The sequence below is a fragment of the Echeneis naucrates genome, chromosome 10 (assembly GCF_900963305.1).
Source record: "Echeneis naucrates chromosome 10, fEcheNa1.1, whole genome shotgun sequence".
Taxonomy (NCBI): domain Eukaryota; kingdom Metazoa; phylum Chordata; class Actinopteri; order Carangiformes; family Echeneidae; genus Echeneis; species Echeneis naucrates.
Window position 1 is genome coordinate 12,636,799 of NC_042520.1, and position 26,262 is coordinate 12,663,060.

Sequence of the window (26,262 nt, forward strand, 5' to 3'; positions counted from 1 at the left end):
TCCCAGTAACAGTCCAGCAGCACGAAGAAGAGAGAGAGCCACACAGAGCCCGTTCTCCCCGGAAAATTCATAATTCCGTACATCGATAGAGATCCTGCGAGCAAATCCGTACAAGGTGTGAAAGCAACCGCGACATCAAACTGGAAGAAGCAATGCTCCAAGCAAATATTTCAGCATTTTGATAAGAGGCCCGTTCTTTGTCACACGATCCGTTTTTGTAACAAAGCCCACAAATGCATCATCGGCTGACTCTGGGCGGAGTCCTATCTACCAAAGAGGATATCTAAATGCGAAGGTCTGCAGTGTCCCCATGTGGAAATTTCTTATAGTTGCACGATATGTCCAATACAATATTATTGAATACTATGAAAGAAGAGACTTCCTTTGGCACAAAGGACATGCAAACTTGCACAAAAACACCATAGAGGTAAAATGCTGACCAAAATATGAACAAGTTTGTGTCATGATAAAGCCTGCTTATAAATTCACTGAAAATTCAAGAAAAGGACTTTCAGCAGCGACAGCAATTTCTGTGATTTTTTTTTTCTTCTCGTTTGATTCTTCAGAATAGATTGAAATAACTTCATCGTGTACGTAATATTTTTTTTTCTTGAAAATGCTCTCTTGAAGTTATTCCCAAAGCAGAAAGATATCTAAAATAGGACGAGTAACCTGTTCATTGTGCTATTTTGTTACTTTCAGTGAAAGCTTACAGTTTAATTCAATGTTTGAAATAGAGAGAAATTTAGTTAAACTCATTACAAAAGAGTGCCATGCTTAAAAAATGATGAAAGTACTGGATAAAGTATAAAAAGTGACAACTTAGTCAAATACTGACATAACATGCTTTCAGTGAACAGACGTAGCGAACTATGTTTACTATGCAGTAGGATTTTTATCAGGACAAGAGTATGTAAAATATTTTCCCCACTCCTGAAGTCTCTCTTTTCACTCTTTTCAATCAATCACATTGATAAAATATTACCAACTCTGCTAATGCACTGCAAATTTGAACATAGCGTGTCTCTGGAAGGGAACATGTTAAGGACTACAAGCAGATCACATACAGAAACTTGGGTTCAGCACCACAGACAGCGACATACCAATCCTGTTGGGAAGCAGGCAGCCCAGAGACCATACAACAACATAAATAAGAACTATATCAACATTAGAAAGACAAAAACCTCCGGGCTTCAGATTTAACTCAAAATTTAAGTTGTACTATGAAAGTTTTTTTTTTTTTTGTCGTAGTAGTAGTAGCAGCAGCAGCAGTAGTTGTAGTAGTGTAAAGTCGTTTTAGAGTACACTTTTTGCAATGTCACACTCAATCATCACCATGGGGGATGATAAAAGTGAAACATTCTTAAAACCAACGTTCTTACCTTTTCTTTGTTGGGTAAAGTCTGAGTCCTGGTAAAAGTGTCTCCTCCGTTAATACTGATGAGTTCAGCATCTACAGGTGGAAACGGGGCGGGGAAAACCACTACGTCACTCTTGAGCGTGTCTGAGCTGAAACACACGTCATACTGCTGAGTAGCTTTGGAGTAAGACCAGCTCCCGTCAGGGTGGGTGGTGATCATTGGGGCGCTGTACCTGCTGAAACTGCTGTCTGTCCTGTGACATCTGACTGCTATTAAAGTGATGAGACTCAGCAGAAAGATGACTGACACCGACACAATGGCGATCAGCAGATACAGGTTTAAATCAGAGAAGGTCTCCTCCTTTAGGGGAACATGTCTGAACTGAGTATGGATGTCAGCTGCGATTTCAACCACCACCACTTCAATAGACACAGTAGCTGACAGGGAGGGTTCTCCGTTATCAGAAACCAAGACCACCAAGGGGTGAGTTTTCAGGTCATTGTCACTCATTCTCCTCTTAGTCCGGATTTCCCCGGTGCTGGTTCCGATCCTGAAGAGGTTGTTTCCTTTGGGCTCAGAGAGGTGATAAGAAAGCAGCGCATTGTATCCAGAGTCTGCGTCTACAGCCCTGATCTTTGCCACAAAGTATCCCGCTTCAGCAGAATAGGGGATGGTCTCACTGTTAACGGAGCCGTGCTCAGAATATGGAGCGAGAACCGAGGGACTGTTGTCATTCTCATCCAGGATAAAAACGTTCACAGTCACGTTGCTGCTGAGCGGAGGAACACCAGAGTCTGTGGCCTGAACTTTGAACTGAAACGTTTTTAACTGCTCGTAGTTAAAAGACTGCAGGCTGACTATGTCTCCTGTCTCTGAGTTGATGTTTATCATGGTCGACAGTGCCAGTAAATTACTATCAGTCACCAAAGAGTAGGTCATTCGACCATTTTCACTAATGTCAGCATCGCTTGCAGATACTGCTTTCAAAACCGTGCCGACCGGACTATTTTCGTTCACATACATATTAATTATAGTCTCTGAAAAGCGAGGCATGTTGTCATTTACATCAGAAACCTGAATACTGACCATACTGGTATTGGAGAGAGGTGGTTTCCCTTCATCTGTAGCTCTGATCGTGATATTGTAGTGGGAAATGAGTTCCCTGTCAAGAGCTCCACCAATAACTAACGAATAATAATTCTTATAATTCGTTTCCAGTTTAAATGGAACAGCATTTACAATGTCACATTTTACCTCACCATTTTTACCTCCATCTCTGTCAACAACTGAAACAAGTGCAACTGCAGTGCCGATTTCGGCGTCTTCCCTCACTGTATTAAACAGTGACGTCACTGTGATGTCAGGGGCATTGTCATTTAGGTCCACCACCTCCACCAGTACTTTACACTGGGCTGTTAATGGAGGGTGTCCTTGGTCAGCAGCCTGCACACGGATTTCAAAGGCAGGATTTATTTCAAAGTCGATTTTCCCTTTAACTGTTATTATTCCACTTTCTGAATTTATTTCAAAAATGTTCAACACATGGTCCTGGTCTTTGGAGTTCAGTAGATACACAATGTCTTTGTTTCTACCTTCATCGGTGTCTGTTGCAGTCACCGCCACTACTGTAGTCCCAAGTGGTGCGTTCTCGGTAATGCTCGTTTTATACAACGATTTAGTAAAAACTGGAATGTTATCGTTGTTATCGAGGACGTTAATCAATATTTCTGACGTGCCTGACTTCGCAGGCGTTCCTCCATCCACGGCGGTTAATGTTAGTTTGATTAAAGCCTGTTTTTCTCTGTCTAACGATTTCTGAAGGACTAGCTCAGCTGACACACTTTCGCCTTTGTGCACCGCTAAAGAAAAATATTCGTTGGGATTTAGTTTGTATGTGTTAATGCCATTTTTAGCTACATCAGCATCGTAAGCAGACAGCACAGGGAACGTAGCTCCTGGTAAAATGCTCTCCGCTATGTCGATGGTTTGTGAGTTTGCACTGAAAGAGGGCGGGTTATCGTTTACGTCGAGAATATTAACTTCAACACGGTAAAGTTTCAGTGGCTTATTAATCACAGCCTCGACACTTAATGCGCATTTTGCAGCTTTCGCACAGAGCTCTTCTCTATCTATTCTCTCACTGACGTAGAGAAAACCTGACTTCAAATTTACATCGAAATATTTTCGCTTTGATCCAGTAACAACCTGAAACATACGTGATTCTAAGTCTTGCACATTGAGATTTAGATCCTTTGCGAGATTTCCAACTGAAGTCCCCACGTTTACCTCCTCTGAGACGGAATAGGAGAGCTGCCCGGATACCGCTCCCCAGTTATACTCCAACACAACGAGCATAAGATATATTCCAACAGAGGTCTTTCCTCCGAGCAGCTGCATAATTCCATTCAGCGAAAACAAAGCATATATCCGTGTATCGATGGGCCTTTACAAAATCAAGACAAAAAGTCGTTTGGGAGACAAAATCATATGACAGTGCGATTTTTAATAACGTTCTCGTTCGTCCTACGTCTCCCTAACAAAGAACTGACGAACACAGGGATCCTTCCGATGTGGGAGGGCTTTCGTTCAGCAACCTGCTGGTGATGTTATGGTCTATAGTGTCACCTCATGGCCATTTAAAATCATTACAATGTTTTGAAATTAATACAGCCACACACTGATTTTGGTAAGAAGTGTCCAAAATTAAGGTTAATCTTGTCAGTGAGCTAACGACAAAAACGACAACTACTGCCCTGTGTCATAGCCTCAGATCGTGTCATAATGTCTACACTACACATTTCAGAAGCATGGCCAAGACCTTATGCTGATGCATAGTATCAAACACATTCACGTCAACAACAACTGGTTGGAAACGTCATAATACGGAATAAAATAACAGGAGTAACGTGTAGCTTTAAACTGTCTGTTTAGAATGACAAAATCTGAATCCAAGAACTTTGCAGACCCAACAGCAAATGACAATTTGTAATAAAAATGCTTTAAAACTGGAATCACAAATCAGCAGGTTAACAGACCATCAAAACTGTTATTTTTTTCAGCCAAATATTGACTACAGCACTCACTTTCTACTTCGCACAGAAAAGTAGCGCGTAACTCTTCAAATCATGACAAAACAGATTTGCACAAGTGCTTGGATGCAAATGTAATGACTTCATACAATTAAGTCACTACGCTTTGAGTGTCTATTCAGTCAACAATTATTTTATATTAGTGTAATCTTTGAATTCTGTGCAACGAAATCCCAGCTAAGTTTGGGATAAATTTTAATTTAGCCACTTCCAAACATTTGGTGATACTGTTCTTCCGAAGGAAAATAATCACAAATTATAAACAATATCATAAAACTCTACTCCAACTCTAACTCTAATGATAATGAAACTCTAATGAATGGATGGTTTTAATTAGATTGCATTTATTAGTTAACATTTTTTACGTGTGATATTTGTTATTGTGACTTAACACAATGTCAAATTAGGTTTTTGTGATGTTTCTTTTGCATTTATTAAATAAAATAATTACCATCTTTTCAGGAAGCCTAACTAAATGAGAAAAATTACACGAAACTATTGGAAGACTATTTTTTTTGTTGGTAAAAATGAAACTTGTCAAAATAAGACTGGAGAGGCAAATTCATAAAAATGTGAGGATGAAAAATCTCTTACAGCAAACACAACTATACAAAAAACTTATCAGTTGTGATGTGTGCTGCAGTCCAATTTATATATCATACAATGATATTTTATTTTTTTTTTTTCCATCCATACATTTATCCATCTTTTACGCTTTTCCTGGGCGTGGGGGGGGGGGGGGGGGGGGGGGCGGGTGCTGGAGCCAATCCCAGACGAGTGGGGGGGTACACCCTGGACAGGTCATTATTTCTATATACATATTATGATTTAATTGATAGTCTTACCTTCTCTTTGTTGGGTAAAGTCTGAGTCCTGGTAAAAGTGTCTCCTCCGTTAATACTGATCAGTTCAGCATCTACAGGTGGAAACGGGGCGGGGAAAACCACTACGTCACTCTTGAGCGTGTCTGAGCTGAAACACACGTCATACTGCTGAGTAGCTTTGGAGTAAGACCAGCTCCCGTCAGGGTGGGTGGTGATCATTGGGGCGCTGTACCTGCTGAAACTGCTGTCTGTCCTGTGACATCTGACTGCTATTAAAGTGATGAGACTCAGCAGAAAGATGACTGACACCGACACAATGGCGATCAGCAGATACAGGTTTAAATCAGAGAAGGTCTCCTCCTTTAGGGGAACATGTCTGAACTGAGTGTGGATGTCAGCTGAGCTTTCAACCACCACCACTTCAATAGACACAGTAGCTGACAGGGAGGGTTCTCCGTTATCAGAAACCAAGACCACCAAGGGGTGAGTTTTCAGGTCATTGTCACTCATTCTCCTCTTAGTCCGGATTTCCCCGGTGCTGGTTCCGATCCTGAAGAGGTTGTTTCCTTTGGGCTCAGAGAGGTGATAAGAAAGCAGCGCATTGTATCCAGAGTCTGCGTCTACAGCCCTGATCTTTGCCACAAAGTATCCCGCTTCAGCAGAATAGGGGATGGTCTCACTGTTAACGGAGCCGTGCTCAGAATATGGAGCGAGAACCGAGGGACTGTTGTCATTCTCATCCAGGATAAAAACGTTCACAGTCACGTTGCTGCTGAGCGGAGGAACACCAGAGTCTGTGGCCTGAACTTTGAACTGAAACGTTTTTAACTCCTCGTAGTTAAAAGACTGCAGGCTGACTATGTCTCCTGTCTCTGAATTGATGTTTACCAATGTTAGAAGTGGGGGAGATCTCGCTTTGATGTTTAAAAAGGAGTAGCTCACCTGACCATTGCTGCTGATGTCCGCATCGGTTGCAGTCACTGTTTTAATAACTGCTCCTACTTTGCTATTTTCTTGGACATAAACATTTACTTCACGTTCTGGGAAATAAGGTGCATTGTCATTTACATCAGAAACGTAAACCGTAATGGTACTGGCGTTTGAAAGAGGCGGGGTTCCCTCATCTGTTGCTGAAATTGTCACGTTGTATTGCGGAGTAACTTCTCTGTCTAGATGCCCGTCGACCACTAAAGAAAAATAGTTTTTGTAATTTGCCTCTAATTTGAAAGGGACTGTGTTTGTGATCTTGCATTTTACTTCACCGTTTCTCCCACTGTCTTTATCTTGAATTGAAACCAGTGCTATCGCCGTACCAACACCAGCGTCCTCGTGCACAGTATTGAGAAGTGACGTCACTGTGATTTCAGGAGCGTTGTCATTTACATCTATTACTTCTACCAGCACTTTGGTATGAGCAGACAGAGGAGGCTGTGCTTTGTCCCGAGCCTCTGCCCGGATCTCAAAAGCTTTTCGTTCCTCGTAGTCGATTTTGCCTTTCACTGAAATTATCCCTGTTTCAGGGCCAATTTTGAAAATATCTAGAATATGGCCCTGGTCCTTATTACGAAGGGAATAGACTATTTGGCTGTTTGTGCCTTCATCAGCGTCAGTCGCATTTAAGGTGAATATCGTCGTACCAATCGGGGAATTCTCAAATATTCTAACTTTGTACAGAGTGCTACTGAACACCGGTGCGTTATCATTAATATCGAGTACATTAATTTCAATTTCTGACGTGCCTGACTTTGGCGGGGATCCCCCGTCTACTGCAGTTAACAGGAGGTGAAGATGTGGCTTTTTCTCGCGGTCGAGGGCCTTTTGTAGCACCAGCTCTGCAGATATACTCTCCCCTCTGTTCTGTGTCGCCAGACTGAAGTATTCATTTGGACCGATCTTATACGCACTAACACAATTTTTACCAACATCAGCATCGGTTGCCTCAGATAATGCGAATCTAAATCCAGGCAAAGTGTTCTCTGCGATGTCCAGTGTCTGTGATTTTGTGTTAAAATGCGGAGAATGGTCGTTCACATCTCTAATTTCTACCTCGACGCGGTAGAGCTTTAAGGGGTTGTTTATCACAGCCTCTACACTAACAGTGCATTTCGGCTCATCCGCACAAAGCTCCTCCCGGTCAATCCTCTCGTTCACATACAGAAGTCCAGTTTTTAGATTTACCTCAAAATATTTTCTCTTGGATCCTGTAACAATCTGAAACGAACGGGCCTCCAAATCATGCACATTGAGATTTAGATCCTTGGCGATGTTTCCGACTGTAGTTGCCGTGTTTACCTCCTCCGAGACAGAGTAAGAAAGCTGCCCAAACGCTGCTTCCCAATAGTAATCCATGAGCACCAGCATCAGATATGAAACAATGGGCTTCCTGCTTCGCGATAAAGACATAATTCCTCCCAGAAAGAACAACGCGTACATCCACAACTGATTGTTTATGTGGTGATCTGATTAGATGTGACAAAATTTTCGTCTGAAATATTTCGACTTTCATATTTTATAAGATAAATGAATCCATTGTGCCTTCGCATCTACTCCCGAGCTTCTTTGTGAGAAGAAGCCACGGTCATTCCTTTTTTACTCTGGGTGGAGCTTCTATATTTCAGTGTCACGGTCTATAGCGTCACTGTGTGGTACCTTTGGTAAACTGCTTAAGCCAACGGGAAATGTGGATAAACGTTTCACTCTAAGTGGCACCATGACTTATTGTGAGGGCTTTCAAACATTATGAAAACGAAATATTGTTCAAACTCCACGGACAGGGTGATTTATTCAATCAGTGTAACGACCAATACTGGAATATTTGAGGTCTGAATTAAGGTTGCATGCAAAAGAGCAATTGATGGAGATTTAGAGTTTGCTCATAAAATATAATGATGTCGGTGAACGGTGGGGAGTTTCATACAAACTCATTGCAGAAGAGTGCCATGCTTAAAAAATGATGAAAGTACTGGATAAAGTATAAAAAGTGACAACTTAGTCAAATACTGACATAACATGCTTTCAGTGAACAAACGTAGCCAACTATGTTTACTATGCAGTAGGATTTTTATCAGGACAAGAGTATGTAAAATATTGTCCACACTCCTGAAGTCTCTCTTTTCACTCTTATCAATCAATCACATTGATAAAATATTTGCAACTCTGCAAATGTACTGCAAATTTGAACATAGCGTGTCTCTGGAAGGGAACATGTTAAGGACTACAAGCAGATCACATACAGAAACTTGGGTTCAGAACCACAGACAGCGACATACCAATCCTGTTGGGAAGCAGGCAGCCCAGAGACTATACAACAACATAAATAAGAACTATATCAACATTAGGAAGACAAAAACCTCCGGGCTTCAGATTTAACTCAAAATTTAAGTTGTACTATGAAAGTGTTTTGTTTTTTTTGTAGTAGTGCAAAGTCGTTTAAGAGTAACCTTTTCTGCAATGTCACACTCAATCATCACCATGAGGGATGATAAAAGTGAGACATTCTTAAAACCAATGTTCTTACCTTTTCTTTGTTGGGTAAAGTCTGGGTCCTGGTAAAAGTGTCTCCTCCATTAATACTGATCAGTTCAGCATCTACAGGTGGAAACGGGGCGGGGAAAACCACTACGTCACTCTTGAGCGTGTCTGAGCTGAAACACACGTCATACTGCTGAGTAGCTTTGGAGTAAGACCAGCTCCCGTCAGGGTGGGTGGTGATCATTGGGGCGCTGTACCTGCTGAAACTGCTGTCTGTCCTGTGACATCTGACTGCTATTAAAGTGATGAGACTCAGCAGAAAGATGACTGACACCGACACAATGGCGATCAGCAGATACAGGTTTAAATCAGAGAAGGTCTCCTCCTTTAGGGGAACATGTCTGAACTGAGTGTGGATGTCAGCTGCGCTTTCAACCACCACCACTTCAATAGACACAGTAGCTGACAGGGAGGGTTCTCCGTTATCAGAAACCAAGACCACCAAGGGGTGAGTTTTCAGGTCATTGTCACTCATTCTCCTCTTGGTCCGGATTTCCCCGGTGCTGGTTCCGATCCTGAAGAGGTTGTTTCCTTTGGGCTCAGAGAGGTGATAAGAAAGCAGCGCATTGTATCCAGAGTCTGCGTCTACAGCCCTGATCTTTGCCACAAAGTATCCCGCTTCAGCAGAATAGGGGATGGTCTCACTGTTAACGGAGCCGTGCTCAGAATATGGAGCGAGAACCGAGGGACTGTTGTCATTCTCATCCAGGATAAAAACGTTCACAGTCACGTTGCTGCTGAGCGGAGGAACACCAGAGTCTGTGGCCTGAACTTTGAACTGAAACGTTTTTAACTGCTCGTAGTTAAAAGACTGCAGACTGACTATGTCTCCTGTCTCTGAGTTGATGTTTACCATCGAAGCCAACTGTGTGGTCAATGGAGAATTATTAATTAGGTGATAAGTTGTTTTTGCGTTTTCATTTAAGTCTAAATCTAAGGTAGTCAGTGCGTGAATTATGGTTCCAGTTGGGCTGTTCTCTTTTACATAAGTATTAATATGAGGAATGAGGAATCTAGGAGGATTGTCATTGACATCAGAAACCTGAACAGTAATGATGCTTGTGCTCGACAAAGAGGGAGTCCCTTCATCTACAGCTGTAATTGATACATTGTATTGGGACACAGTCTCTCTGTCAAGAGGTCCGTCAACCAACAAGGAATAATAATTTTTATAGTTTGACTTTAACTTAAATGGCATGGAACCTGTTAACTTACAGTTTGTCTGACCATTTTTGCCTCCATCTTTATCAGTGATGGTGACCATAGCAACAGCTGTTCCTATTTCAGCGTCTTCTTTCACTGGACTCATCAGTGATGAGACAGAGATTTCTGGAGCGTTGTCATTAATATCAACAACCTCAAATAAAACCTTGCAGTGCGCACTACGAGGAGGCGTGCCCTTATCTCGCGCTTGAACACGTATCTCAAACGCTTGATTTTCCTCATAATCAACATTGCCTTTGACGGTTATTTCTCCAGTATTATCATTCAGGGAAAACATATCGTCTGTGTTTAAGTGTCCAGTTTCTGTAAAAGAGTATATAAGCTCTCCATTAACACCGTCATCCAAATCAGTAGCTGTCAGAGTCAATAACGCTGTTCCAATATTAACATTTTCAACCACTTGGACCTTGTAGAGAGACTTACTAAATACGGGTGAATTGTCATTTACATCGAGTACATTAACTTGTATTCGCAGAGTCCCCGTTTTCGGAGGTTTTCCACCATCTATCGCAGTTAATGTGAGTTCAATAACGTCCTGTTTTTCTCGATCCAATGGCTTCTGCAGCACTAACTCCGCCGACACTCTCTGGTCACCAGTGTTCTGTATATCCAAAGAGAAATAATCATTCGGGCTTAATTTATAAGTTCTCACCGAGTTAGGTCCTACATCTGCGTCATGAGCAATCGGTAATGGATGCCTCTCACCAATATATGAAGATTCATACATATCTACTGTAGTTGTTTCTTCTCGGAAATACGGTGCATTGTCATTAATGTCGTTAATAATAACTTCAAATCGATGTAGGCTGCGAGGGTTGCTTAGTATGGCTTCTACATTTAAAGAACACTTTACCGTATTTGGACAAAGCTCCTCCCGATCTATCCTGTCGCTAACGAAAAGCACACCAGTTTCATGATTTATATCAAAATAGGGTTTGCTGTATCCCGACGTAATATGAAGACCCATCGATTCCAATTGCTGCACATTAAAATTTAAATATTTAGCGAGATTTCCCACTGCTGTCCCTTTGTCCACCTCCTCTGAAATAGTATAGGATGTCTGAGCCACAGACCAGTCGCAGAGACAAAGCAGAGTGAAAAGCAAGCCCAAAATATAACTCCATTGTTCCGGAGCAGCCATCGCTGTTGCTACAAAACCGATAGATCCTGGTTTCTTCCTCTTGGTCAATGTGAGAAGAACGAGAAGTAGTCCTTATTATGGATCCATTTTAGTTAATAGTAATCTCTCTGTAGAGCCTTGATCGTCTTTACGCTACCTCCACAAAGCGCTGTCAGATGATGACGTCTTCGTGTCTAGTCATCAGTAGAGGAGGAGTTTGTTAACACTAACCAGAATATTATGGCGTGGTCTCTGGCACCATCTCCTGACACTGCTGTATAGACTGAGAAATTACTGTTCAAAACGTGTATTAAGTAGAACGGAGAGATGTCTCGGTTGGATAAACCGCTAAAATTAAAGGGCTGATATTGCTGGAACAATCTTTGTCTCTGAAATACAAAATGTATGAAAATGGTCCTGTTACTCATCACGATAGTCTAATGTTTATGTGGGTACTTGAAATCATCTGCGCATATTCAACTACTCATTATTATGACAGGCAATTGAAGCCGCCAATTGTTAGTGTACCAACTACAGCACGCAAATCTCAGTTCAAACCCCCGACCTGCTTGCCCCCCGAAGGAAAAAAAAATCGTCTTCAGTGCCAAAATCAGTGGCTCGTTTTAATATATGTAATGCCATTGTTTAACCGACTGCAGTCGATATATTAAACCTGTACACATTTTCAGCTTTGTTTTTCTGAAGCAGTTATCAAGACATATGAGCTATAGTGGAAAAAACCCGCACTTCATCGATTTGCCAAAACTTTCAAAATTGAAGAAACATCGAAACACTGAGTTTGCAAACGAAATTAGATTCAGCACCACAGTCAGCGACATGTGAAGTGAGCAACCAAAAGAAAAAGCTTTGCCACAACAGAATTAGTACAAGCCAACAAACAACATAAGAAAAACTATGACCTCAGGAATTCAATTTGAACTCAAACTCGGCCTTTTAAAGAAAACCTGTTGTAGCACAAAGTTCTATGTTAAAGTCCCCTAATTACCGTTTTACTATTGAATGTCAGCATGAGGTTGGGAAAGATGAGACATGCTTAATACAATTTTGCTTACCTTTTCTTTGTTTGGTAAAGTCTGAGTCCTGGTAAAAGTGTCTCCTCCGTTAATACTGATCAGTTCAGCATCTACAGGTGGAAACGGGGCGGGGAAAACCACTACGTCACTCTTGAGCGTGTCTGAGCTGAAACACACGTCATACTGCTGAGTAGCTTTGGAGTAAGACCAGCTCCCGTCAGGGTGGGTGGTGATCATTGGGGCGCTGTACCTGCTGAAACTGCTGTCTGTCCTGTGACATCTGACTGCTATTAAAGTGATGAGACTCAGCAGAAAGATGACTGACACCGACACAATGGCGATCAGCAGATACAGGTTTAAATCAGAGAAGGTCTCCTCCTTTAGGGGAACATGTCTGAACTGAGTGTGGATGTCAGCTGCGCTTTCAACCACCACCACTTCAATAGACACAGTAGCTGACAGGGAGGGTTCTCCGTTATCAGAAACCAAGACCACCAAGGGGTGAGTTTTCAGGTCATTGTCACTCATTCTCCTCTTAGTCCGGATTTCCCCGGTGCTGGTTCCGATCCTGAAGAGGTTGTTTCCTTTGGGCTCAGAGAGGTGATAAGAAAGCAGCGCATTGTATCCAGAGTCTGCGTCTACAGCCCTGATCTTTGCCACAAAGTATCCCGCTTCAGCAGAATAGGGGATGGTCTCACTGTTAACGGAGCCGTGCTCAGAATATGGAGCGAGAACCGAGGGACTGTTGTCATTCTCATCCAGGATAAAAACGTTCACAGTCACGTTGCTGCTGAGCGGAGGAACACCAGAGTCTGTGGCCTGAACTTTGAACTGAAACGTTTTTTAACTCCTCGTAGTTAAAAGACTGCAGGCTGACTATGTCTCCTGTCTCTGAGTTGATGTTTACCATCACAGATAATGGCAGCGTTTCACTGTTAGTTTGTAAGAATGAATATCTCACCTGACCATTTTGATTAGTGTCAGCATCAACTGCAGACACCGTCTTAATAACTGCTCCTACTGGGCTGTTTTCTTTCACATAGGCACTGATTATATTTTCTGTGAATAGAGGTTTGTTATCATTTACATCTGAGACGTGCACTGTCATAACAGTCGTGCTGGAGAGAGGCGGGCTTCCTTCGTCAGTCGCAGTGATGCTGATATTGTATTGAGATGTGCTCTCTCTGTCCAGAGGACCGTCCACCACCAGTGAATAGTAATTCTTATAGTTTGACTCTAATTTGAAAGGAACTCTTTTGGAAATTTTACAGATCACCATCCCGTTTTTACCGCCGTCTTTATCAAGCACTGAAACAAGCGCAATAGCTGTACCAACGGACGCATCTTCTTTGACTGTGTTTAAGAGCGATGTAACGGAAATTTCAGGGGCATTGTCATTAACATCTAAAACCTCAATCAATAATTTGGCGTGTGAAGTGAGAGGAGGTGCTGCTCCGTCTCTGGCTTGTACTCGAATCTCAAACGCATTATTCTCTTCAAAGTCAATATTCTTTTTATTTGTTACGGTTCCTGTTTTTTCATCAATAGCAAATAGATCCGTTTGTTTCCCTCTGTCAACTTCACTGAATGAGTAAAACACTTGTCCATTCAAACCTATATCCAAATCACTAGCATTCAATGTAATTATTGACGTGCCTATTTTCACATTTTCATGCACGCTGGATTTGTATAGATTTTGGCTGAACATAGGAGCGTTATCATTACTATCCAACACATTAATTGTAATGACCATCGTCCCTGATTTAGGAGGGGTCCCGCCATCAACGGCAGTTAGTATTAAACTAATCACAGACTGTTTTTCTCTGTCTAAAATTTTCTGAAGTACTAATTCGGGTGTTACTCTCTCATGTTTATGTATTTCCAGGGAAAAGTGTTCGTTTTGACTAAGCTTGTAGATATTTACAGTATTTTTACCGACGTCCGCATCTTCAGCCGGATGCAGCGGAAATTTAGCTCCTGCTGCTGTATTCTCACTAATGTCGATCACCTGCGATGTGCTCAGAAACGATGGAGAGTTATCATTCACATCCAATACTTTAATCTCAATCCGGTACAATTTTAAAGGGTTATTAATAACTGCTTCTACACTCAGTGAGCATTTTGATTCAGTGCCACAGAGTTCCTCTCGATCTATTCTCTCATTGACGTAGAGGACACCAGTCTTCAGATTTACCTCGAAGTATTTTCTCTTGGAACCAGAAACGATCTGAAACATGCGGGACTCCAAATCCGCCACATTGATGTTTAGATCCTTAGCGATATTTCCGACAAAACTCCCCACATTTACCTCCTCTGAGACGGAGTAAGAGAGCTGCCCCGACACCGCTTCCCAGTAACAGTCCAGCAGCACGAAGAAGAGAGAGAGCCACACAGAGCCCGTTCTCCCCGGAAAATTCATAATTCCGTACATCGATAGAGATCCTGCGAGCAAATCCGTACAAGGTGTGAAAGCAACCGCGACATCAAACTGGAAGAAGCAATGCTCCAAGCAAATATTTCAGCATTTTGATAAGAGGCCCGTTCTTTGTCACACGATCCGTTTTTGTAACAAAGCCCACAAATGCATCATCGGCTGACTCTGGGCGGAGTCCTATCTACCAAAGAGGATATCTAAATGCGAAGGTCTGCAGTGTCCCCATGTGGAAATTTCTTATAGTTGCACGATATGTCCAATACAATATTATTGAATACTATGAAAGAAGAGACTTCCTTTGGCACAAGGGACATGCAAACGTGCACAAAAACACCATAGAGGTAAAATGATGACCAAAATATGAACAACAATTTTGTGTCATGATAAAGCCTGCTTATAAATTCACTGAAAATTCAAGAAAAGGACTTCCAGCAGCGACAGCAATTTCTGTGATTTTTTTCTTCTTCTCGTTTGATTCTTCAGAATAGATTGAAATAACTTCATCGTGTACGTAATATTTTTATTTCTTGAAAATGCTCTCTTGAAGTTATTCCCAAAGCAGAAAGATATCTAAAATAGGACGAGTAACCTGTTCATTGTGCTATTTTGTTACTTTCAGTGAAAGCTTACAGTTTAATTCAATGTTTGAAATAGAGAGAAATTTAGTTAAACTCATTGCAAAAGAGTGCCATGTTTAAAAAATGATGAAAGTACTGGATAAAGTATAAAAAGTGACAACTTAGTCAAATACTGACATAACATGCTTTCAGTGAACAGACGTAGCCAACTATGTTTACTATGCAGTAGGATTTTTATCGGGACCAAAGTATGTAAAATATTTTCCCCACTCCTGAAGTCTCTCTTTTCACTCTTATCAATCAATCACGTTGATAAAATATTACCAACTCTGCGAATGTACTGCAAATTTGAACATAACGTGTCTCTGGAAGGGAACATGTTAAGGACTACAAGGAGATCACATACAGAAACTTGGGTTCAGCACCACAGACAGCGACATACCAATCCTGTTGGGAAGCAGGCAGCCCAGAGACCATACAACAACATAAATAAGAACTATATCAACATTAGAAAGACAAAAACCTCCGGGCTTCAGATTTAACTCAAAATTTAAGTTGTACGATGAAAGTTCTTTTTTTTTTTTTGGTCGTAGTAGTAGTAGCAGCAGTAGTTGTAGTAGTGTAAAGTCGTTTAAGAGTACACTTTTTGCAATGTCACACTCAATCATCACCATGGGGGATGATAAAAGTGAAACATTCTTAAAACCAATGTTCTTACCTTTTCTTTGTTGGGTAAAGTCTGAGTCCTGGTAAAAGTGTCTCCTCCATTAATACTGATCAGTTCAGCATCTACAGGTGGAAACGGGGCGGGGAAAACCACTACGTCACTCTTGAGCGTGTCTGAGCTGAAACACACGTCATACTGCTGAGTAGCTTTGGAGTAAGACCAGCTCCCGTCAGGGTGGGTGGTGATCATTGGGGCGCTGTACCTGCTGAAACTGCTGTCTGTCCTGTGACATCTGACTGCTATTAAAGTGATGAGACTCAGCAGAAAGATGACTGACACCGACACAATGGCGATCAGCAGATACAGGTTTAAATCAGAGAAGGTCTCCTCCTTTAGGGGAACATGTCTGAACTGAGTGTGGATGTCAGCTGCGCTTTCAACCACCACCACTTCAATAGACACAGTAGCTGACAGGGAGGGTTCTCCGTTATCAGAAACCAAGACCACCAAGGGGTGAGTTTTCAGGTCATTGTCACTCATTCTCCTCTTAGTCCGGATTTCCCCGGTGCTGGTTCCGATCCTGAAGAGGTTGTTTCCTTTGGGCTCAGAGAGGTGATAAGAAAGCAGCGCATTGTATCCAGAGTCTGCGTCTACAGCCCTGATCTTTGCCACAAAGTATCCCGCTTCAGCAGAATAGGGGATGGTCTCACTGTTAACGGAGCCGTGCTCAGAATATGGAGCGAGAACCGAGGGACTGTTGTCATTCTCATCCAGGATAAAAACGTTCACAGTCACGTTGCTGCTGAGCGGAGGAACACCAGAGTCTGTGGCCTGAACTTTGAAATGAAACGTTTTTAACTCCTCGTAGTTAAAAGACTGCAGACTGACTATGTCTCCTGTCTCTGAGTTGATGTTTACCATCACAGATAATGGCAGCGTTTCACTGTTAGTTTGTAAGAATGAATATCTCACCTGACCATTTTGATTAGTGTCAGCATCAACTGCAGACACCGTCTTAATAACTGCTCCTGTTGGACTGTTTTCTTTCACATAAACATTAATCTGCGGCTCTGAGAATCGCGGTGGGTTGTCATTAACATCAGAAACATGAACAGTAACTATGTTGGTGCTGGAGAGAGGTGGACTCCCTTCATCTCTAGCTACTATTGTAACATTGTATTGGGACTTAGTTTCTCTATCAAGTAGACCATCAACTACAATAGAGTAATAATTTTTATAATTAGTTTCCAGTTTAAATGGAACTTTATTTGCAATTACAGCTTTCACTGCCCCGTTTTTTCCACTGTCTTTGTCCAGCACAGAAACAAGTGCAATAGCAGTACCTGCTTCTGCGTCCTCTTTCACTGTATTTACTAGTGACGTCACAGAGATCTCAGGAGCGTTGTCGTTCAGGTCCATCACTTCAACAAGCACTTTACAATCGACTGACATGGGAGGTTGGCCTTTGTCACTGGCCTGTGCATAAATCTGAAATGCTGCATTTTCCTCATAGTCAATCTCACCTTTCACTGTAATTTCACCTGTTTTAGAGTCTATTTGAAATAAATCTAAAACCTGATCCTGACCTTTACTTCTCAAAGAATATTCTATTTCACTGTTTAAACCCTCATCTGCGTCTGTCGCATTCAAAACTATAACAGTTTTATCTGCTAGTATGTTTTCCCAAATACGTGCCTTGTATAACGACATGCTGAAAATCGGAGCATTGTCATTATTGTCTAAAACATTTATAACAATCTCGGATGTCCCTGACTTCGGTGGATTTCCGCCGTCGATTGCCGTCACCATTAGTCTTATTGTAGGCTGTGACTCTCGATCTAAAGCTTTCTGAAGCACAAGCTTTGCAGATACACTGTCGTCGCCTTTGTTTATCTCGAGAGAGAAATGATGATTTGTACTCAACTTGTATGTGTTAACACTATTCTTACCAATGTCGACATCTGACGCCTCGATAAATCCAAATTTCCCTCCCGGCATTGTATTTTCAGCTATGTTAAGAATCTGGACATTCTCGGAGAAATGCGGCGCATTATCATTTATATCTATTATATTTACCTCCAAGCGATAAAACTTAAGCGGGTTGTTGATCACTGCCTCTACATTGACAGGGCATTTTGTCGCCTTTGCACAGAGCTCCTCGCGGTCTATTCTTTCATTCACGTAAAGAATTCCAGTTTTCAGATTTACATCGAAATATTTTCTCTTTGATCCACTGACAATCTGAAACATACGAGACTCCAGCTCCTGGACATTTAGATTTAGGTCTTTGGCGATATTCCCCACAGGAGTCCCCGGGTTTACCTCCTCTGAGATCGAATACGAGAGCTGCCCCGACACCGCGTCCCAGCAAAAATCCAACAGAACAACGACTATACAGATACGCAAAGAGCAGCAGATACTCCTCGCCGACATATTTGAATCCAGTGTGAACAGAACATGTGGTTTCCCTACAATCCGACTTAACAGAGAATAAATGCGGAAAGTCAAATTCTCGATCCTGTCCCTTTGTACGGAAACGTACAATATGATGGCTGTACAATCCTCTCTCGCCCTGCGTCTCTTTGTAACAAAGCCTTGAGAATCATCATCCAGTGGATATGGGAGGAGCCTCGTGTAACCACGAGAAACATCAAAATGTGACGGTCTATATTGTCCTCATGTGGTCATTTGAAATAACTGCAGTCAATTCAAAAACAAATGAGCTATATTATTCTGAAGCTTCGAGTTGGTGCAGCTAACCTGAAGTAAGAAATTACATGGCGCTGAAAAAAAATGGCCGATTGCCTCATTTAATCCATAGGAGGTGGTTCACAGAAGAAAATGATTTCAAATCAACTACATCACAAGTAAGGTTATGAAGATGTCGAGAAGCCTATTTTTGATTAATCATTGTATATTTCATCCCTCAATAAAAAAAGTAAGGCCAGGTAGAGACCTTATGCACCTGACAAATATTCAGTTCTCAGCTGCAGTGCTTATGTCAGCACCATGGACAACGACATACTCCGTATTATAGTAATGTTCTCAAAAAATGGCGGTCAGATGTCTGATTTGTCAAGACACCACATAAAACAATCTATAAATGTTCCATTTCACCACATTTATATTCACAACCATCACACAAAATGAAACATGTTGTTGTTTTTTTTTTTCATAGTATTCTTACCTTTTCCTTATTAGGCAAAGTCTGAGTCCTGGTATAAGTGTCTCCTCCGTTAATACTGATGAGTTCAGCATCTACAGGTGGAAACGGGGCGGGGAAAACCACTACGTCACTCTTGAGCGTGTCTGAGCTGAAACACACGTCATACTGCTGAGTAGCTTTGGAGTAAGACCAGCTCCCGTCAGGGTGGGTGGTGATCATTGGGGCGCTGTACCTGCTGAAACTGCTGTCTGTCCTGTGACATCTGACTGCTATTAAAGTGATGAGACTCAGCAGAAAGATGACTGACACCGACACAATGGCGATCAGCAGATACAGGTTTAAATCAGAGAAGGTCTCCTCCTTTAGGGGAACATGTCTGAACTGAGTGTGGATGTCAGCTGCGCTTTCAACCACCACCACTTCAATAGACACAGTAGCTGACAGGGAGGGTTCTCCGTTATCAGAAACCAAGACCACCAAGGGGTGAGTCTTCAGGTCATTGTCACTCATTCTCCTCTTAGTCCGGATTTCCCCGGTGCTGGTTCCGATCCTGAAGAGGTTGTTTCCTTTGGGCTCAGAGAGGTGATAAGAAAGCAGCGCATTGTATCCAGAGTCTGCGTCTACAGCCCTGATCTTTGCCACAAAGTATCCCGCTTCAGCAGAATAGGGGATGGTCTCACTGTTAACGGAGCCGTGCTCAGAATATGGAGCGAGAACCGAGGGACTGTTGTCATTCTCATCCAGGATAAAAACGTTCACAGTCACGTTGCTGCTGAGCGGAGGAACACCAGAGTCTGTGGCCTGAACTTTGAACTGAAACGTTTTTAACTGCTCGTAGTTAAAAGACTGCAGGCTGACTATGTCTCCTGTCTCTGAGTTGATGTTTACCGTCACAGATAATGGCAGCGTTTCACTGTTAGTTTGTAAGAATGAATATCTCACCTGACCATTTTGATTAGTGTCAGCATCAACTGCAGACACCGTCTTAATAACTGCTCCTGTTGGACTGTTTTCTTTCACATAAACATTAATCTGCGGCTCTGAGAATCGCGGTGGGTTGTCATTAACATCAGAAACATGAACAGTAACTATGTTGGTGCTGGAGAGAGGTGGACTCCCTTCATCTCTAGCTACTATTGTAACATTGTATTGGGACTTAGTTTCTCTATCAAGTAGACCATCAACTACAATAGAGTAATAATTTTTATAATTAGTTTCCAGTTTGAATGGAACTTTATTTGCAATTACAGCTTTCACTGCCCCGTTTTTTCCACTGTCTTTGTCCAGCACAGAAACAAGTGCAATAGCAGTACCTGCTTCTGCGTCCTCCTTCACTGTATTTACTAGTGACGTCACAGAGATCTCAGGAGCGTTGTCGTTCAGGTCCATCACTTCAACAAGCACTTTACAATCGACTGACATGGGAGGTTGGCCTTTGTCACTGGCCTGTGCATAAATCTGGAATGCTGCATTTTCCTCATAGTCAATCTCACCTTTCACTGTAATTTCACCTGTTTTAGAGTCTATTTGAAATAAATCTAAAACCTGATCCTGACCTTTACTTCTCAAAGAATATTCGATTTCACTGTTTAAACCCTCATCTGCGTCTGTCGCATTCAAAACTACAACAGTTTTATCTGCTGGTATGTTTTCCCAAATACGTGCCTTGTATAACGACGTGCTGAAAATCGGAGCATTGTCATTTATGTCTAAAACATTTATCATAATCTCGGATGTCCCTGACTTCGGTGGATTTCCGCCGTCGATTGCCGTCACCATTAGTCTTATTGTAGGCTGTGACTCTCGATCTAAAGCTTTCTGAAGCACAAGCTTTGCAGATACACTGTCGTCGCCTTTGTTTATCTCGAGAGAGAAATGATGATTTGTACTCAACTTGTATGTGTTAACACTATTCTTACCAATGTCGACATCTGACGCCTCGATAAATCCAAATTTCCCTCCCGGCATTGTATTTTCAGCTATGTTAAGAATCTGGACATTCTCGGAGAAATGCGGCGCATTATCATTTATATCTATTATATTTACCTCCAAGCGATAAAACTTAAGCGGGTTGTTGATCACTGCCTCTACATTGACAGGGCATTTTGTCGCCTTTGCACAGAGCTCCTCGCGGTCTATTCTTTCATTCACGTAAAGAATTCCAGTTTTCAGATTTACATCGAAATATTTTCTCTTTGATCCACTGACAATCTGAAACATACGAGACTCCAGCTCCTGGACATTTAGATTTAGGTCTTTGGCGATATTCCCCACAGGAGTCCCCGGGTTTACCTCCTCTGAGATCGAATACGAGAGCTGCCCCGACACCGCGTCCCAGCAAAAATCCAACAGAACAACGACTATACAGATACGCAAAGAGCAGCAGATACTCCTCGCCGACATATTTGAATCCAGTGTGAACAGAACATGTGGTTTCCCTACAATCCGACTTAACAGAGAATAAATGCGGAAAGTCAAATTCCCGATCCTGTCCCTTTGTACGGAAACGTACAATATGATGGCTGTACAATCCTCTCTCGCCCTGCGTCTCTTTGTAACAAAGCCTTGAGAATCATCATCCAGTGGATATGGGAGGAGCCTCGTGTAACCACGAGAAACATCAAAATGTGACGGTCTATATTGTCCTCATGTGGTCATTTGAAATAACTGCAGTCAATTCAAAAACAAATGAGCTATATTATTCTGAAGCTTCGAGTTGGTGCAGCTAACCTGAAGTAAGAAATTACATGGCGCTGAAAAAAAATGGCCGATTGCCTCATTTAATCCATAGGAGGTGGTTCACAGAAGAAAATGATTTCAAATCAACTACATCACAAGTAAGGTTATGAAGATGTCGAGAAGCCTATTTTTGATTAATCATTGTATATTTCATCCCTCAATAAAAAAAGTAAGGCCAGGTAGAGACCTTATGCACCTGACAAATATTCAGTTCTCAGCTGCAGTGCTTATGTCAGCACCATGGACAACGACATACTCCGTATTATAGTAATGTTCTCAAAAAATGGCGGTCAGATGTCTGATTTGTCAAGACACCACATAAAACAATCTATAAATGTTCCATTTCACCACATTTATATTCACAACCATCACACAAAATGAAACATGTTTTTTTTTTTTTTTTTTCATAGTATTCTTACCTTTTCCTTATTAGGCAAAGTCTGAGTCCTGGTATAAGTGTCTCCTCCGTTAATACTGATGAGTTCAGCATCTACAGGTGGAAACGGGGCGGGGAAAACCACTACGTCACTCTTGAGCGTGTCTGAGCTGAAACACACGTCATACTGCTGAGTAGCTTTGGAGTAAGACCAGCTCCCGTCAGGGTGGGTGGTGATCATTGGGGCGCTGTACCTGCTGAAACTGCTGTCTGTCCTGTGACATCTGACTGCTATTAAAGTGATGAGACTCAGCAGAAAGATGACTGACACCGACACAATGGCGATCAGCAGATACAGGTTTAAATCAGAGAAGGTCTCCTCCTTTAGGGGAACATGTCTGAACTGAGTGTGGATGTCAGCTGCGCTTTCAAGCACCACCACTTCAATAGACACAGTAGCTGATAGGGAGGGTTCTCCGTTATCAGAAACCAAGACCACCAAGGGGTGAGTTTTCAGGTCATTGTCACTCATTCTCCTCTTAGTCCGGATTTCCCCGGTGCTGGTTCCGATCCTGAAGAGGTTGTTTCCTTTGGGCTCAGAGAGGTGATAAGAAAGCAGCGCATTGTATCCAGAGTCTGCGTCTACAGCCCTGATCTTTGCCACAAAGTATCCCGCTTCAGCAGAATAGGGGATGGTCTCACTGTTAACGGAGCCGTGCTCAGAATATGGAGCGAGAACCGAGGGACTGTTGTCATTCTCATCCAGGATAAAAACGTTCACAGTCACGTTGCTGCTGAGCGGAGGAACACCAGAGTCTGTGGCCTGAACTTTGAACTGAAACGTTTTTAACTCCTCGTAGTTAAAAGACTGCAGGCTGACTATGTCTCCTGTCTCTGAGTTGATGTTTACCATCACAGATAATGGCAGCGTTTCACTGTTAGTTTGTAAGAATGAATATCTCACCTGACCATTTTGATTAGTGTCAGCATCAACTGCAGACACCGTCTTAATAACTGCTCCTGTTGGACTGTTTTCTTTCACATAAACATTAATCTGCGGCTCTGAGAATCGCGGTGGGTTGTCATTAACATCAGAAACATGAACAGTAACTATGTTGGTGCTGGAGAGAGGTGGACTCCCTTCATCTCTAGCTACTATTGTAACATTGTATTGGGACTTAGTTTCTCTATCAAGTAGACCATCAACTACAATAGAGTAATAATCTTTATAATTAGTTTCCAGTTTGAATGGAACTTTATTTGCAATTACAGCTTTCACTGCCCCGTTTTTTCCACTGTCTTTGTCCAGCACAGAAACAAGTGCAATAGCAGTACCTGCTTCTGCGTCCTCCTTCACTGTATTTACTAGTGACGTCACAGAGATCTCAGGAGCGTTGTCGTTCAGGTCCATCACTTCAACAAGCACTTTACAATGAGCAGACATGGGAGGTTGGCCTTTGTCACTGGCCTGTGCTCGAATCTCAAATGCTGCATTTTCCTCATAGTCAATCTCACCTTTCACTGTAATTTCACCTGTTTTAGAGTCTATTTGAAATACATCTAAAACCTGATCCTGACCTTTACTTCTCAAAGAATATTCTATTTCACTGTTTAAACCCTCATCTGCGTCTGTTGCATTTACAATAATCACTTTAGATCCTGTTGGCAAATTTTCAGGAATTTTAATTTTATATAAGGATTTACTGAAAACGGGGTTATTGTCGTTAATATCCAAAACGGTGACAATAATCTGTGATGTTCCCGATTTCTGCGGATTTCCTCCATCTACTGCAGTTAGTGTGAGCTTTATAACGGAGTCACGCTCTCGGTCTAAAGCTTTCAGCAGGACTAACTCGGCAGACACGCTATCTCCTCCTTTATGAATGTCCAAAGAGAAATAATCGTTACTACTAAGCTTGTATGTATTAACACCGTTTTTACCGACATCTAAATCCGATGCCTCCCCTAACCCTAATTTGAGTCCTGGTAAAGTACTTTCTGCAATGTCCAGTGACTGTAGTTGCTCAGAGAAATGCGGCGCATTATCATTTATATCTATTATATTTACCTCCAAGCGATAAAGCTTCAGTGGATTGTTGATCACTGCCTCTACATTGACAGGGCATTTTGTCGCCTTTGCGCAGAGCTCCTCGCGGTCTATTCTTTCATTCACGTAAAGAATTCCAGTTTTCAGATTTACATCGAAATATTTTCTCTTTGATCCACTGACAATCTGAAACATACGAGACTCCAGCTCCTGGACATTTAGATTTAGGTCTTTGGCGATATTCCCCACAGGAGTCCCCGGGTTTACCTCCTCTGAGATCGAATACGAGAGCTGCCCCGACACCGCGTCCCAGCAACAATTCAGCAGCACGATCACAAGATAAATCCGACAAAGGCTCGTCCTCCTTGAGAAATGCATAATCATCTCCAACAGAGAAATATGTGAATCCCGGTCCAACTATCCCGTCAAACACTGGTAATAAAATCTGACTGGATAAATCTTCTCATGGCCGTCTGTCTCGCCCTGCGTCTCTTTGTAACAAAGCCCAAAGAAACATCATCACCATCCCATTTCTGGGAGGAGTCTTGGCCTTGCCTAATAAAGATGTCATGGTCTACAGTGTCCCCAAGTGTTCATGTAGCATTACTCCATTAAACCTCTGATGATAACAGAGGAATATCAACAAACTGCGCAAACTGAGTAAATTCCTAAAAAATTTAAGCTTTTGACATTTCAATATAACCCAACAAGACGGCCAACCAGGCAAAAATACAGACCATCTTACGAGCAAAACCACAAAAAATGGTAAGTGCAAGCAACAGAGAGGGATTAAATCGCTGAATTGAAAAAAAAAAAAACAAAAAAAAAAACAAAAACGAATTGCATTCCTCTTAATAGAAAACACATTAGCAAAAATAAAATGAAAGACTGAAAATAAAAGTATTTGAACATGTATCTAATTGTGACAAAATAAGGTTTACATCATTCATTATGAAATTAAAAAGCCATCAAATCCAACTTGATATGTCGTCAAATGATTCCATTCTAATGTTTGCTTTTTTTTTTAAAGACACAACGTCTGCATTACACTCGGACCACACACATGCCGCGGCGTTTATTTCAGCACCACAGACAACTGCACACACTCGTGAGGCGATAATGCGTGACGCCTGAACTACCAATAGGTTTGCTGTTATTTCCGTCGCTCATTTAACGTTGGATTTCAGGACAAATCCAAAACCATTAATAGGTAAACTTCTCACAAAGTGTTTGTATTTCATAATTAAAAAAGCATTGGGTTATATTCGGTTCACAGCTCCCCAGAGTACATTCATATTAACCAACACATTTTGAAAGTCAGCACTTTCTTACCTTTTCTTTGTTGGGTAAAGTCTGAGTCCTGGTATAAGTGTCTCCTCCGTTAATACTGATCAGTTCAGCATCTACAGGTGGAAACGGGGCGGGGAAAACCACTACGTCACTCTTGAGCGTGTCTGAGCTGAAACACACGTCATACTGCTGAGTAGCTTTGGAGTAAGACCAGCTCCCGTCAGGGTGGGTGGTGATCATTGGGGCGCTGTACCTGCTGAAACTGCTGTCTGTCCTGTGACATCTGACTGCTATTAAAGTGATGAGACTCAGCAGAAAGATGACTGACACCGACACAATGGCGATCAGCAGATACAGGTTTAAATCAGAGAAGGTCTCCTCCTTTAGGGGAACATGTCTGAACTGAGTGTGGATGTCAGCTGCGCTTTCAACCACCACCACTTCAATAGACACAGTAGCTGACAGGGAGGGTTCTCCGTTATCAGAAACCAAGACCACCAAGGGGTGAGTTTTCAGGTCATTGTCACTCATTCTCCTCTTAGTCCGGATTTCCCCGGTGCTGGTTCCGATCCTGAAGAGGTTGTTTCCTTTGGGCTCAGAGAGGTGATAAGAAAGCAGCGCATTGTATCCAGAGTCTGCGTCTACAGCCCTGATCTTTGCCACAAAGTATCCCGCTTCAGCAGAATAGGGGATGGTCTCACTGTTAACGGAGCCGTGCTCAGAATATGGGGCGAGAACTGAGGGACTGTTGTCATTCTCATCCAGGATAAAAACGTTCACAG

The 26,262-nt window shown here is 42.1% G+C and overlaps 2 protein-coding genes across 2 annotated transcripts; both read right to left on the reverse strand.

Moving 5' to 3' along the window:
• Positions 1–5,271: 5,271 nt before the first annotated feature.
• Positions 5,272–21,495, reverse strand: LOC115050430 (uncharacterized). Its single transcript, XM_029513272.1, is given in 6 exon segments — positions 5,272–7,713; positions 8,792–11,209; positions 12,223–13,026; positions 13,028–14,671; positions 15,914–18,442; positions 19,047–21,495. Coding segments are annotated over 6 exon segments (12,222 nt in total). The 5' UTR covers positions 21,432–21,495.
• A 676-nt stretch (positions 21,496–22,171) lies between these two features.
• Positions 22,172–24,577, reverse strand: LOC115050431 (protocadherin alpha-8-like). The gene has a single exon (XM_029513273.1). It carries the CDS (start codon positions 24,572–24,574, stop codon positions 22,172–22,174), a length of 2,403 nt encoding a protein of 800 aa, XP_029369133.1. The 5' UTR covers positions 24,575–24,577.
• Positions 24,578–26,262: the final 1,685 nt, after the last annotated feature.